The 14119-nt window shown below is 35.3% G+C and overlaps 1 protein-coding gene across 3 annotated transcripts in view; it reads right to left on the bottom strand.

Annotated features, from left to right (window-relative positions):
- ERCC8 (ERCC excision repair 8, CSA ubiquitin ligase complex subunit) overlaps positions 1 to 14119 on the bottom strand; it is a 42271-nt gene that overhangs the window by 9167 nt on the left and 18985 nt on the right. For 2 of the 3 annotated variants that reach the window (XM_062513728.1, XM_062513729.1), the window contains 3 exons: positions 12656 to 12853; positions 7107 to 7193; positions 5162 to 5543 (listed from right to left, as the gene is read on the bottom strand). In XM_062513728.1, coding sequence (XP_062369712.1) covers positions 5475 to 5543; positions 7107 to 7193; positions 12656 to 12853 — 354 coding nt within the window. In that variant the 3' untranslated portion in view covers positions 5162 to 5474. Of the gene's footprint in view, positions 1 to 5161; positions 5544 to 7106; positions 7194 to 12655; positions 12854 to 14119 lie in introns of those variants that run through there. The other variant, XM_062513727.1, reaches the window with a different exon arrangement.

The following is a 14119-nucleotide window of genomic DNA, read 5'->3' as shown; positions in this document are numbered from 1 at the left end:
GATCAGCATGTGGTGGGGCTGCTCACATCCGCTGAACTTAACAGCTTTGTGTCACACTGCTGACTGCAGAACAGATGTGCCCTAAGCCCGAATAGAGAATTATCTTTTTTACTCTTGTCTCTCTGTTTTCTTCCCAGGCTCCCCCCTTTCTTAAAATGGCAATGACATGTTAAAGATCCATCACACAGACCAAGATCTATTTGTGTGGATGGAATTAAAATACTGTAGGTAGGCAACATTAGCTGTATTTCTTTCAGAAGCCATCCTGAACTACTAACAGAGAAGATTAAGAAACAGCTTTAAATTTTATATACAAATGGAACTGGCTGGCTACTAAATTTAATTCTTGTCAGTGATCTCAAGCAAAATTACAATATATTTCTTCATTTATAATGAATACTTATTTTGAGATAACTTCCCTAAAAATGTTATTCAAAATTTTCTTAGAAGGTTTTAATAATTCTGTTGGGAGCTAAGACCTTTAGTTAATGTAAAGTAGTCAAACCAATAAATGCCTTGCAATTAGAAGCAACAGAAAGAGACAATGCTCAGTGAAGAGAATAGCAAAAAAGTCTTTTAATAAGCCCCCTTTTTCTGCCTCTCACATTAATCTATTTTGTATTAAACCAAGGAATATACATATCATTTTGGTTGCTGAATACATTACCTGGTTCTTGCTTAAACATGTTACTTTAGATTACAAACATACGGCTGTAAAAATAACTGGTTGGACTGATTTTAACTGCTGATTATAATCTCCATTTTGGCATGAGGAAATTTATTACAAAACCTGTTTAGGACTGCAGATGTATCTCTGCCTCACAGCTCTAAGAAAGGGTGGATTTGTAATCTTCCCAGTGTACAGATCACAGTGAGTGTCTGAAAGACTCCTTAGCACAAAGCTAAAATGTGTCACTAAGAATATACTGTTTTTTTCCTAACTTAATTTGAAGGCAAATGGTGATAAAATTAAAATTAGGAACAATGCTGTATGCCTATGCAATTAAAATATTCTTTCATGTGTAAATAAAAATGATTCCTTAACAGTCCCAAATACCTTCTTTTCTATCTTTTGGGTTCAGTGGAATTTGGCAGGACTGGGCGTGGTTAAGGGTTGCCGGCATGTTGGATGACATGGTTTAGTTGTCACCTGGGCAGAGCCTGTTGGCTGGTGGGTAAGGCTGATTGCACACACAGACTCCATTAGAAGGGATGAAGATGTGGGGAGTAGTTATGCACCTGCCTGAACTCCTGGCCACTCAGTCATCCATTTTTATCCTCCATTCCCATTGTTTTTATAAAATAGACTAAAAGAAAAACGGTATGATCATTTCATAACTCAGCCTCAACCACACAAAAGGACTTCATTGATATGTTTTACATACTTTTCTTTATTTGGGTATTATAACCACTAACTGCTGCCCACTGAAACTAATATACTGCTTGCATGAACATCTCTCAGGTGCCGAAACCTCAGCACACATCTTGGTGGCTAAGTATGCAGCCAATACTCAAGCTCTTTCTTTAAGGACTACTTTAACAACACTAAAAAAACCCCTATTTGTAAAAATGTTGTTGTTTAACTGATATGCCCATAATGTGACTAGGTATTGCAAACTTTATGTGTTCTAAGCTAGCAGTGAGCTTACCCATTCACTATGGCAGATGCTAGGCCTTTGTGACTAGAGAGCTTACAATTCTCAGCTGCATTAACAGACCCTTGCTTACATGTGATGAGGTAGGAACAATACCAAGAACTATCCTCCAGTGGTGCCAAAGCAGTGATATTTCAAATATTTCTGTATCTTGTATGCATAGATATGTGCATGTATACATTCAAGGTAAGGGAAGAACTATAATACAAGTAAAAAAAGAAGGGTAGAAAAACACAACCAATCCTACTAATGTTGCCAAATCTGAGATTTTTTCAGGTTTAGTATGATGGGGTTCTAAAATTTTGGGTCCTCAGCTGACTGAGAAAATCATTATTGATTGAAAAACAAACAAACAAACAAACAAACAACCCAGATGTCTTGTGAGAAGCCTGGACTGACTACAAACAATTAAAAAAAGTAGCAAAGAAATCCCTAAATTTTAAGATGTATCAGTCTGTGTGCAAAAGTTAGTACACCGGGCAGAAAAAAAGGGCTAAGGGAGGTAAGCATATAATTTGTTATTCCCACTGTTTGGGAGACAGCTATATACTAATTGTCATGTGCTAATGCTTCTTCCAGACTTGTCTATAGGAAGAAAAAAAAGAACAAGGTTTTTCTTGCTTGTCTTAATATCAGATACTTTCTGAGCATCATAAACTAGGCATAAATAATCAGAGTTCTATCTTACTGCCTCCACAGAAGTCAACTTCCATTTAAGCTGAAGGAGATTTGTCTTAGGCTCTTTGTTTGTCTTCAGTTGGACTAGCTCAGTCTGGCTCCACCTTCATTGTTTCCTTAGGCTAGAAGGGAAAGAAAACTCTTTGATCTCTTGTATGAACAAATAAATTCTTCTCCATCTTTTGACACTTACTGTATCAAGCTCAAATAAAAATCTCTGCTTTGGCAAAGAAGTCTTCTAAGCAATATTTAATTCCCAGAACAGCCTGAAACGATTAAATTCTCTAGAATCTAATCTTAGATTCTCTATGTTCTCTGATACAGTATGACTACTAAATCCCAGTACCACCAGTGAGATAAGAATGCAGTTCATTGCAGCCTAAATTCTCTCCTTAAACTCTTAACTTTTGCTGCTCTTAACAGCAAGAATCCTGCTATGAGCTAGCTGGCTCTCAAGTTAATAAATTTATTCCAGTATGAACAGAGCATCCATTTTGACATTTGACTGGATTTTCAGATGTTTCAGGGTTTTTTTTCTGACTGATGGGTAAGGATGGAAAGTGTCTGTATTAAGTCTGTATCACTCTACTTGCTCCATTTTGGGTTCTAAAAGAGTTTTGATACTATAAAAATTCATGCCATAAGCATATAAGCAGAAAGGCATAAACAAAGGGGAGAAGTCAGATTTAATTATAACATTTAACTTACACATAAGAAAGAGATTGCAGTTGCAACTGATAGTGTTGGGTTCGAACCTAGCTCTTGGCAGTGAGAAACCATATACAGTACACCATCTCTGCTCTTTAACATTTTTCATTTTGAAGACATCAACACTTAGTAATTAAGTACAGCCACCATAAGAATGCAGAAGATATAAAATACATTTTTTTTTCTAGAAAAAGCTTAAAAAATGTAACACAACTACAGAAAGAAGTAGTGAAGGAAATAATTGCAAAAATACTATTCTTCAAAATAGAATTTCCATGTAAATTGGTATTTGAGATGCTGGCTAGTACCAAGAGGTTTTAAAACCTCACAAACTGAACATGACCTATCAGCAACTGCCATTAGGTAGAAGGCTTGCAGAAGCGGGGTTGTAGAATGTGTCTAGATTCTTGCTCACATGAGAGAGAGGGGTTTCTTATTTCCCTCATCAGAAACACCTCTCCTTCCAGCAGAGGACAACAGTCAAGAGGGAGAACAATACCACCAACAAGTGGGTAAGAAGATACCTGGACAAATATTTCACAGCCCATCTCTTCTTGAGCTGAATCCCACATTGCATTAATTCATGGTGCAATGCAGGCAAAAAACAGGCATGTGAAAGTTTATTTGGCAACAGCACATCAAATCTCTCTCCCAATGAGATCTGAGAAATGCTCCTTAGGAATAACATCCAGACTGAGCCTCTCAACTTACCAGTAAAAACACAATCTGCTCCCAGGAATTTGTTATGTCTAATGAGCGCCTGTGTTTTAATGAACAGCCTTGGACACTTTCTTGCCTGAGAAAGAACTCAAGTGGGATAATAAGCTTTCTTTTCACACTTTCAAATAGAATTTCCAACCCCAAGTGTGGCAAGAATGGAACACTGCTATGACCAAAGCCCCCTCTCTTGCAGCCCTACAAACAGTGCTCCAAAGTAAGACCCTTTGAGCTCTCCTGGAGCAGCAGCTGTGACCAGCAAAGCCCCTCTGAGCGGGGCCTCTCAGAGCCAGGGAACTCCCAAGTTTGCTGTACTCAGAGGATCCCTGAACAGTGATACCCTGACTCCTTGAGGTTCCACCCTTCACAAAGGCATCTGAAGTGGGCATTTCACTACCTTCCAGGAGAAATGTTCACCTTGTACAGGCTCTTTGTGTCTGTGTGCATGCAAGTGTGCATATTCTGTACCAAATGCACAAGAAATGCGGCTCTCTTAGATTCTCTAAGAACTTTAGATTTGTAAGTTAGGTCTCTAAGTTACTGCTGTGATACAGTAAATCATGTATGAGTCCTTTGCTAAATCATTTAACTTTAGTTATAAATGATGTGGCATAATTTTTCATTTATTTTGGACTGGATTGACTGACTTCGGATTTTTGTTTGCTTTTTCTCAGTGTGCCCTTAAGAACCTTGCCAACAAAATTTGTCATGCTGTTGCTTTTATACTGGACCTGTTTTTATCGGTATCTTTGCTAGTGATGCTTTAAGCAATCTGAAAACATTCTTTAGTGACAGAGACTACATTATGTCTGAAGCACAAACTAGTGACTGACATGAGACAATAACCCCACAAAACTCCTCCCTTTCAAAACAGAGCAGGCACTAGGACCACAAAATGTTTTAGATTAAAACAATTTGGAAGGATTACATTCAATATTTTTAACTTGAAAGGTGATCTACTCTCTGCCTTGTAATCTACCTCAACCTTTTTTCTGTCCAGGAATCCTTCACTTTTGCTAAGATGGGTGATTCATACATAGAAGACTTTGATATTAAAAACCTGCTAAGAGCAACAAAATATCTAAACTAGTTTCTATTCTTAGCTTTCTGGGGCAGATGTCACCATATAAATGCCTAAATAGAGGATCCCAGCCATATCTCTTTCTGAAGTGAATAGTGCATTTATGGAAAAATATGCAAAACTGAAAAAGCAAAGAAAACAGGCACAAAAATCTCTTTACTCCCACAGCACATAAGCACTTGAAAATGGATACAATCTGCTCCACCAAGACATTGATAAAAGTAAACTGGAAGTATTTCTGAGCTAGCCCTCTTTCATGGAAAATCCTCTGTATCATATATCTTGGAAATGAATGGGTTATCTCCTCATGTACTAATGATAACAGAAACAATGTAATTTTGACTGGTTCCAAGGGCTTGCTTTTATTTTTTCTTTATCTGCTGTTCAACACTGAATAAAGTATACAAATGTGTAAGTACAAAAGTCATCAAGTATGAAAAAGTAATCCTTTGGATTTAACTTTACAGTGACAAATAAACACAGAGAATAGTGGAAACTTATTTCTGAAAGATCTTGCTCTAACAGAACTGTACCTAAAATCCAGTTGTGATAAATCCAACAATGTTAAATTCTGTAGATAAAGTCTGTGAATGCAGTGCCTGAATGGCAATTTTATATCAGCTCATAATTTAAATTCAGCCTTCATCATCACTGCTGCTCCATGCATCTTCATATGCTGGATTTAAATGTTGTTGAGGCAGAGACTAGAGAAAATAAAAACTCTCAGTGTTTTGCTTAATCAAAAATACTATAATCAAGTAAGGGTAAATATAAATGTACTTTTAAATGACTACATGGAGACAAACTATTCTCTCCCATGAGTACTCGATTACTTTTAACTACTTTTTAAGACATTCTGCTGATTAGAGAGACATGATATCCTCATCATAATATCCTCAGTCCATCATAACTTAGCACTACAGGCTCCTATCCTGAAACAGTCCTGGCATCTAACCATGTTCAAGAAATATTTCTCACCTCAGCCACACCAGGTTCCAGCTAAACAGTTTGCATAGCTATGCAGTGCACTGAATCACAGTCACTTCAGGTATTTTTTTTTCTTATTTACTTCTATTTTGGGTTCAAATTCTGTTCATATAAGCACTCAAATGCCTATTCTAGCACCTGAGAGGGAGCAGGAATTAGTGGCCTGTGGACAGCAAAACAGCTTTTTACAGAGACAGGGCTCATCTACAGCATTTGCTAACAGCAGCTGTAGTTAAACATATGTCAAAAGAATGGAACATATTACTTACTACCACTGTGTCAAATTTAAAGGAGTAGTTCTATCAGAGATAAGTAAATAAACTTCTTGCTGTGGATTTGTTTGGGTTTTTTTTTCCAGACTAAAAAAACTACCATTTATTCACATCAAAATTTTCACAACAAAAATGTTAAGTTTTGGATTTAGGGTATCAAACCTTTAGAACTATATTTTTTATCTCTGCTTAAGTGTAGAATAGTTTTGAAATATAAAAACTTATAAAAAGCAAATGTCACAACAATTTTATGATTCTTATAATTTCCCCATCTAAAACGGAACAATGCTGAAATTTTAAAAAGTGGAATTTTCATATGCTATGGGCCAAAACCCTTATTTTTCAACATTAGTACATTTCACCAGACTCTGATTCTGCAAGTGGTTTCAGTGCCTTAAAATACAGACTTTTTACTTTTTCCCACTCAGGCTGTTCACTGAAATATTTCTTGCCTGAGAGAGAGCGAGAAAGTACTCTATTGGAAAACAGTAGTACATATGATCTTCCCTACAATCATCCTGAATGTCTTGCCTTGAGCACAAAGATAAACTTATTTAGAAACTCCTCTATTATATTTTTCACATCAAAAATATTTGTGTATGAGGTGTGGTATCCCTAATCTTACTGCTTAATACACAGTACATTCTTCAACAATTTACAATACAATCTAGCACCTCTACAATTCCAAAACAGGTCAAACTGCAGGAAGCAGTTTGGAAATTAAAGAAGCAGAATTTGAGAGACCCACAGTCAAATGGCATTAACTACTCCTAACTAAGCAGGAAGCTGGCAGCCTGCAAAAGGTTTGACAAGACTATAAGAGGAAGCATCTTCTAAAAACCCTATAAGAACCAAAAGATTGCACAGAAACAATAGGTGATTCTCCTCTTAATTAAGAATTGTTAAAAATGCTGATGGTGAATCACATACTTCATAATGATTTTCCACACAACCTGCCCAAGCATAACAGCCATAAAAAAATTCAGGTCAAACTCAAAAATTCACTACCTTTTCAGAAATATCATCAGGAATGGGCTCTCGTGGAGCTGGTATCCATGCAAGGATATTGCAGTCTTTGCTGCCACTATAAAGTTCCTGTAAAAAAACAAGCAAAAGGTGCTTTCACACAAATTTACTGAATAGTGATATAGATAGCATACTGGGCAGAAAAAAAGGTCAAGAACATTATTTAAAAATAAAGGCAAATAGTACATTTCTAATTTATACTGTAATCTGGATAAGTAGCAGTTTAAATAATATGCTGAAACAAAATAAATATGTTTTTATATTTCTTCCCAGATTGCTCACCAAAACAGCAAAATCCATATTGAAATGAACTTTACTGCTTAAATACATTTTTCTTCTTCCCTGTGTCTTGTCTCCTGAAAAGACACCTATTTTAACAGAAAGGAATCTTAAGAGATTATTTATGGAGAAGTAAAAAAAAAAAAAAAAAACAAAAAACAAAACAAAAAAAACAAACAAACTAAAAAAACCACACAAAATAACCCCACAAATATTTTATTACAATTAAAAACCAGGAATTAATCACTCAGAAGAATCAAGAATCTATTAAACACTAATGTATCTAGTAATACACATCAGAAACGAGCATATGTACGGAACAAAGCATTAAGTAAATGTAGCTTCAGTATGCCTAGGGAAGGAAAAGAACAAGTAGAGTACAGTGTGAGGCTTGTACCCTATTGGAAACGCATAGATCAAAAAGTCCAATTTACTGCTTTTAATATAAATAATTCTACTATGGAAATGACTAAGAACTGAGATCCCATTGCACAAGGCAACCTGCAACACATGGCAACAAACCATCCTTACACCAAACAGCTGTAAGCCAAATATATCTTAATCTTTTTAGTTCTGTACTAAAAGAAATACAGACTTCTCTGTCACTTTGAGGAAATTTTGCTGGTGAGAAATAATAACACCATCTTTGCAGTAAATTTTGCACCTATAACACTTGGATTTTCCGAAATGCTACTTAAATGAACAGGTATGAAGATACTTCCATATGCCCTCAATATTGAATTATATTCCTGCCTATTACATGTGATGTCTGACAACACTTGAGTGTTGTGATATATTTAAACTGCCTAAATGAGACATATACAAAGTGTGGTTTTTTGTGGTATTCAGGCTGACAGCATGAAAGCTTTGCTTTAAGTAAGCTGGCTTTTACACTTAAACTAGCAACTTTCTGCATTTGTGCATGCTGAGTACATTGATCCAGTGTAAACTCAATACATTATTAGAGGTCTATCTTAGCAGGAATTTTCCTATATAATTTCTATATAATTAGAACTGCATGAATTATGTTGACATTTGGTGCAGAAACTTAGCTCTCAATTTCTATAATGTGGGTAATCTTACTCAAGTGAGCTGCCATACTTTTCAAAAACTGATCCTATGCATGAAGTTGCTAACACATAAAAATATTCAAGATTAGTTTACAATTTTAAGAGAGATAACCATCCTACTTATCTTGCTTAAAAGAGGTATATTACACCAAAGTATAGGTCAATTTATACTTTATGCTGTCAGCACTACTCTAGTTGGGCCTCCGTCTTTGATAGAACATAGAATACCACTATGAATATAAAATTCTTTCCATGCCAAAATAACTCCTTATGACCAAAGTCTCAGTGACATTAGCACACTTCCATTTAATTCTTCTTACCACTTGTCTCTCTTTTTGATCCTGGTATGGTAAGATCTTGAGTTAATATCCACTGCATTAAGCAATAGTTGCAATTAATTATTACTACCTAAACTGGTGACTCACACCATAAGTCAGTCAAAAGAAGAGCTAGTGACCTCTATGTAGAATTATGGTACAATACAAGACAGACACATATATTGCTCTACAAACATGCTCTATGCATGTTTATAGTACAATATACAGAAAGATTGCAAATAAAACCTCATTTAACTTTCAGTTAACTTTACATAATAGCCTACTACTGGATTTGCCAAATACCTTTACAGATGTCACCAGCATTTCTTGAACAGTATGAGCAGCTGTAATTTAAATCAAAATTGCTTCCTGTTCCATACCTACTATTTTATGACATGTTATTCATGTATGATGATTTACGTTATTTCTTTTTCTGTAAGGCAAACGTAGGTCTTGTTTATTTAAATCATTATAATCTGATAATATGGCACACTGGTATCTAGTGTGTTAGATCCAACTGTAAACATCATCTAAGATATTGCACAATGAAGATTTTCTCTTCCACACCACCCTTGAAATTACTGACCTCCTACTAAATTAATGCTTCTTATTAAAGGGCCAAATTCTGCAGTTCTCATTACTCAAGCAGTCTAACATCTTATTAACTTTACAGAGATATTTATGTGAGAACAATATAAGCAAGCAATAATATAGTGGATCTAATGGCTCTGGTCCTGGGATTAGAAAAGCCATACATGAACACAGTAATTAAAGCTCACACCATTCTCTGGAGACAGCTCTGCACCATACCTCAAACATACAAGGTATTCCACACAAACATGCTAATTAGTTTGGATAAGAACAGATAAAGACTAGCATAATTCAATTTCAAATAGCTAGCTGCTTAGTTATCAGTGATCACATTTGATTATACAGTTCCAAGGAAACAGAAGACATGTCTCATCTCAAATACATAATTGGTGCAAAGTTTAAGTTTCTTCTTCGAGCCTATTCTAGTTATGAGATGAAACAAAGACAGCAATTAAAATACAGTTAATGAACAGAAAGAACATGAGGAAATGACAGCAATCAGTATCAGTAAGAAATTATGAACACAGTAAAAAACAGTGAGAAAAATCTAAGGACCAGATTCAAGGATGGGCACAAATCAGTCACCGGGGTTGAAGACAGCAGAAAAAGTTTAGAAGACTGTTAATATGAAGAACATTCGTAACAATGACAAAGAATACTAGATGGAAATGGCCAAAACTACAGAAAAAATCTAGACCTTGTTCCCCCTGAACACAGTGTAGTAAAGACCAATTAAATGCTAGCAAGTAACAAAAAAGTTACAAAGCCATCTGCTACACATTTCCCCACTGCATATATAGCTTACATCAGAGAGACTTAGAAGAGCCATCAAGTAAAACCTCCGTCTTGCTTAATTATGTTTTGACATGTACTTAAAAATTCCAAAGCAGTAAGTGAGCTAACATGCCATTACAAGGGAAAAAAAAAAGCTGAATAATATAGACAAGAATGAACTTTTTATTATCCTAAACATGACAATTGAAAATATTAAATTATTCAGTTCCTGTAGACTTAAAATACAGGTATATAAATATTCATCAACAGAGTTTGCAATAGAGCAGGTTTTATTAAGCAAAATTGATTTTACTTACAACTAGTAACAAAATACAAATGTACAGCTGGGAATAATGTTGCAGCATGTTGATTTAATAATGTTTGAGAGAGTAAAATAGAGGAGGTGACTATAAATTTTACAAACAACATGACATTCTCGGGAGAGGAATTTAACTAGGAAAATCATAACTTTTATTGGAATTGCATGAAGACTGATGAATACACTTAATTGCCTCAAGACAGGATAAGATACTTGAAGTACATGTGTGAACACAGTGAAAATACCAGAAGACTATTTGCCTGTGGGAGGGACCCCACAGCACAGCAGAGAAAACACTCATCTTCCTGAGCAAACAGAAGATGATCTCAGGTGCTGAACTGACCAAGACCCCCATGCCCTGTCTGCCTGCACTGTTGGTGGGAAAGAGGGAGGGGCTGGGGAGAAAAAGGTTTTTGAAAGGCTTGTTTTACTTCTCATCATTCTCCTCTTACTCCGTTAATAATAAATTTGGTTTATATCTTTAAATTTGAAACTGTTTTGCCCTTAGAATGTTTTTCTCCCAATCCTTATCTCAACTTATAATCCCTTAATTAATTCTTTTTTCCCCTCTTCTCTGCCTATCCTGTAGTAGGTCGGTGCAAGCCAATGACTCTTGTTGGGTGCCTTGCATTTGGCCAGTGTCAAATCACGACATATAGCAATGTTGTTTCTCAGACTAACTATTTAACACAACTGAAAGTAAAACATTTACAAAAAAAATATTCCAGTCACAGTTCTACAGAATAGAACTGAACAATGGAAAAGGGTGCTTTTGAAAAAAAAAAACAGGAGTCACATCAGATAAGCAAATGAAGTTGTTGACATCACTAACCTCTAGATACAGTGACTGATGGAGTTCTTGTGAGCATATGCACACATGAGTGATTCTATACCACGGATCTTAAATGCCAAGGTAGAGAAACCACATGTAAAACAAGTAAAACATGTTTTACAGACAGATCTAATAAGCCTCACCACTTCAGTTTATTAAATATAACACCAAAGATAACTTTATATAAACACGCTCTAAGTTTTGTTAGGAAACAACTCTTGATAAGACAAAAGGTTTTCAAGAACATTCTGGAAAAGATGTGCATTAGCCACAACGCGAATATTGCGATTGATGCATTTCACTGACTATTCATGCCAGAACTGCCTTCCAGGTCCAGCAAAGCTTATTAGCTTGGGGTCTATCATGTGTCCATAACGTGTCCTTAATTTTCAATGAAGACTGTCTCACTGATAGAGTCTCAGTGGTTCAGTGAAAGCTACTCGAAGCAGAAGCTACCAGAGTAATTTCTATGATGCATTATATGAGAAGTCAGGAAAAGGTATCTACATGCCCCTTCTGCCTCAAATATTCCTGCCTGATATTCAGAAACAACAGGCAAGGAAGGAGGAGCTGAAACATAAAGTACAATCCTTAGCACACAAGAGCAAACTATGCAATGGCCTGAAAATCCCTACTATCATCCATTCTGCTCTTGGCACAATACATGCCAAATGAACAATCTGTTCTAAAGTATCTCACAACAAATTAACCTTTGTTATCCTTAACTTTTTTATTACAAGAGAAAAATATACCAGAGGGGGATAGGAAAAGAAAAAAAGGCAGAGAAGAAAGGAAAAAAAAATATCTGTCAGTATCATGAGTCCCTTAATGCTATGGTACTTCTCAGTTGAAATGTTCTCTGATTAATTTAAGTATCTCTTGATGTTGTCAACACTTTATCCAAAGTGCAACTACAGGCATTTGAGCAAGATCACCTTAGCAAAGTACTTGAGAGCCTTCTCAGTACTCACAGCAGTACTAATGCACTTAATATTCTTTCTTACTGTGATTAGTCTCAGGTACCTCAGAGAAAGAAAACTTCAGTTTTACAGAAAACAAAAGCCTTCATGCATATGTTTTATTAATGACTACACAAGCCAAAAATTTACTAAAAGTATATTGACAAATTACATATGTGAGAGAACAAGCAGTGGAAAGAACCTAATCCAGAAAATGTCCTCCGAAAAGCCACTGAACTTTTCCTGGACGACATGTAAACCACAGTACTTCCTTTAATGATCTTTGATTAAAGCATACCCCTGAAAAGTTAATGCTTTTATAATGCAAATGGTATGTAAAACTGCATTAATATTCTTGTTTGTCGGGAATGCTGCTTGGATTTTACTTACCTGAAAATGAGGTTGAAATACACAGCAGTTGACAGTACTATAATGTCCTCTAAGCATAGTTATCAGTTCTCCTGTGAAAACCGCATAAACAGCAATGGTACTTCCATATGGAACAAAGGCAAACTCTGGATTACAGCCACAAGAGATGGCAAATTTGAGTCCTTTCCTGCTTTCATTACAGACTTTCCCATAGTTCACCTGCAAAATGAAAGATCACCTATATTACTTAGTCAGCTATTAAGTAAACCCACACAAAGCTATATGAAAAAGTCTATTTTACTTAATGTTTAATTCTCAATAAAATTAACTTTGGGTTATATTAATATGCCTCCTGATATTTCAAACTAAAGATGTCTATCAAGAGAATTGTTTTTATGTTCAATGAAGTATATTCTTCTTAATACCGATTTTAAGAAAGGGAAAGAAAGAAATGCCTAAAAATTAGCAATTCCACACTAAGAAATAGGATTTGCACAGGTTTGGCATGCCAGATCTGCATCAAGCACCTAAATCCTCACTGAAATTAGACATGGTTCAGGAATTACCACCTATTGTGGTTTAGGTATGTTATTTTCCAATTCAGTAAAAAATTTTTTCATTAAAACCACTCACTAACATACCTCAGATTCAAAGCACAAAAGGCAGAGATCAGGGGTTGAGATAGAAATTATTTACTTGATATAGCAATAAAAACCCAAACAGTTACAGCAACAATATTACTTACAAAATATATGAGACAAGGAAACAATTTAGAAATCCAACAAAAGAATACTGGACTGTTTTCTCCTAGGGTAGCTTTGAAAAAAAAAATTTCTAAGACCTTACTGGTGAGGTGTAAGGGAAGCCTTGCAAATTAAATTAGCATAAAAGCACCTTATTAACACTTGCATTAATGTCTCAATCTATAGATTTATGGAGTTTCAAGCTCTTGACAAGTGTTACACAGATAAAAATCTCCCAAAGGATTGAACGTGAAGTTTCCAAACATGTCTGGAAATATTCCAGTTCATTATATCAGTTTAATTAGGCCCTATCATACATCAAAGTGTATTTATGAGGAGCTAGAAAGAGATAGATAGGAGATAGATATTCATAGAAACAGTATAGTCTTCCTCTAAACAAATGTAATGCTTTGTTTTAATTAAAATTTTGACTATCTTTTTTCATTACGAAAATGTGTTGTGTTAGAATACTATCTGATGAACTTCACAAATTTATTAGCTTACAGTCAAAAGATTTCACAACTGTGATTTTTTTTTTTCTTAACTTTAGGCTTCAGTTTTAGGTAGGGGGATTTAATATTAACAGAGAGCTTTGCTAACATGGTACACAACAGTAACATTGTCAATAGAAAATCATATGTTTAAAAGATATAGAAAAAATTATTTAGGTCAAAAGGATGGAACAGACAGGGAAATAAAATGACTATGGTGTGAACTCCTATTACTTGGACAAATAAATATT

This window comes from Cinclus cinclus, chromosome Z (genome assembly GCF_963662255.1).
Source record: "Cinclus cinclus chromosome Z, bCinCin1.1, whole genome shotgun sequence".
Classification (NCBI taxonomy): Eukaryota; Metazoa; Chordata; class Aves; order Passeriformes; family Cinclidae; genus Cinclus; species Cinclus cinclus.
This window is presented reverse-complemented; position numbering and strand designations above follow the sequence as displayed.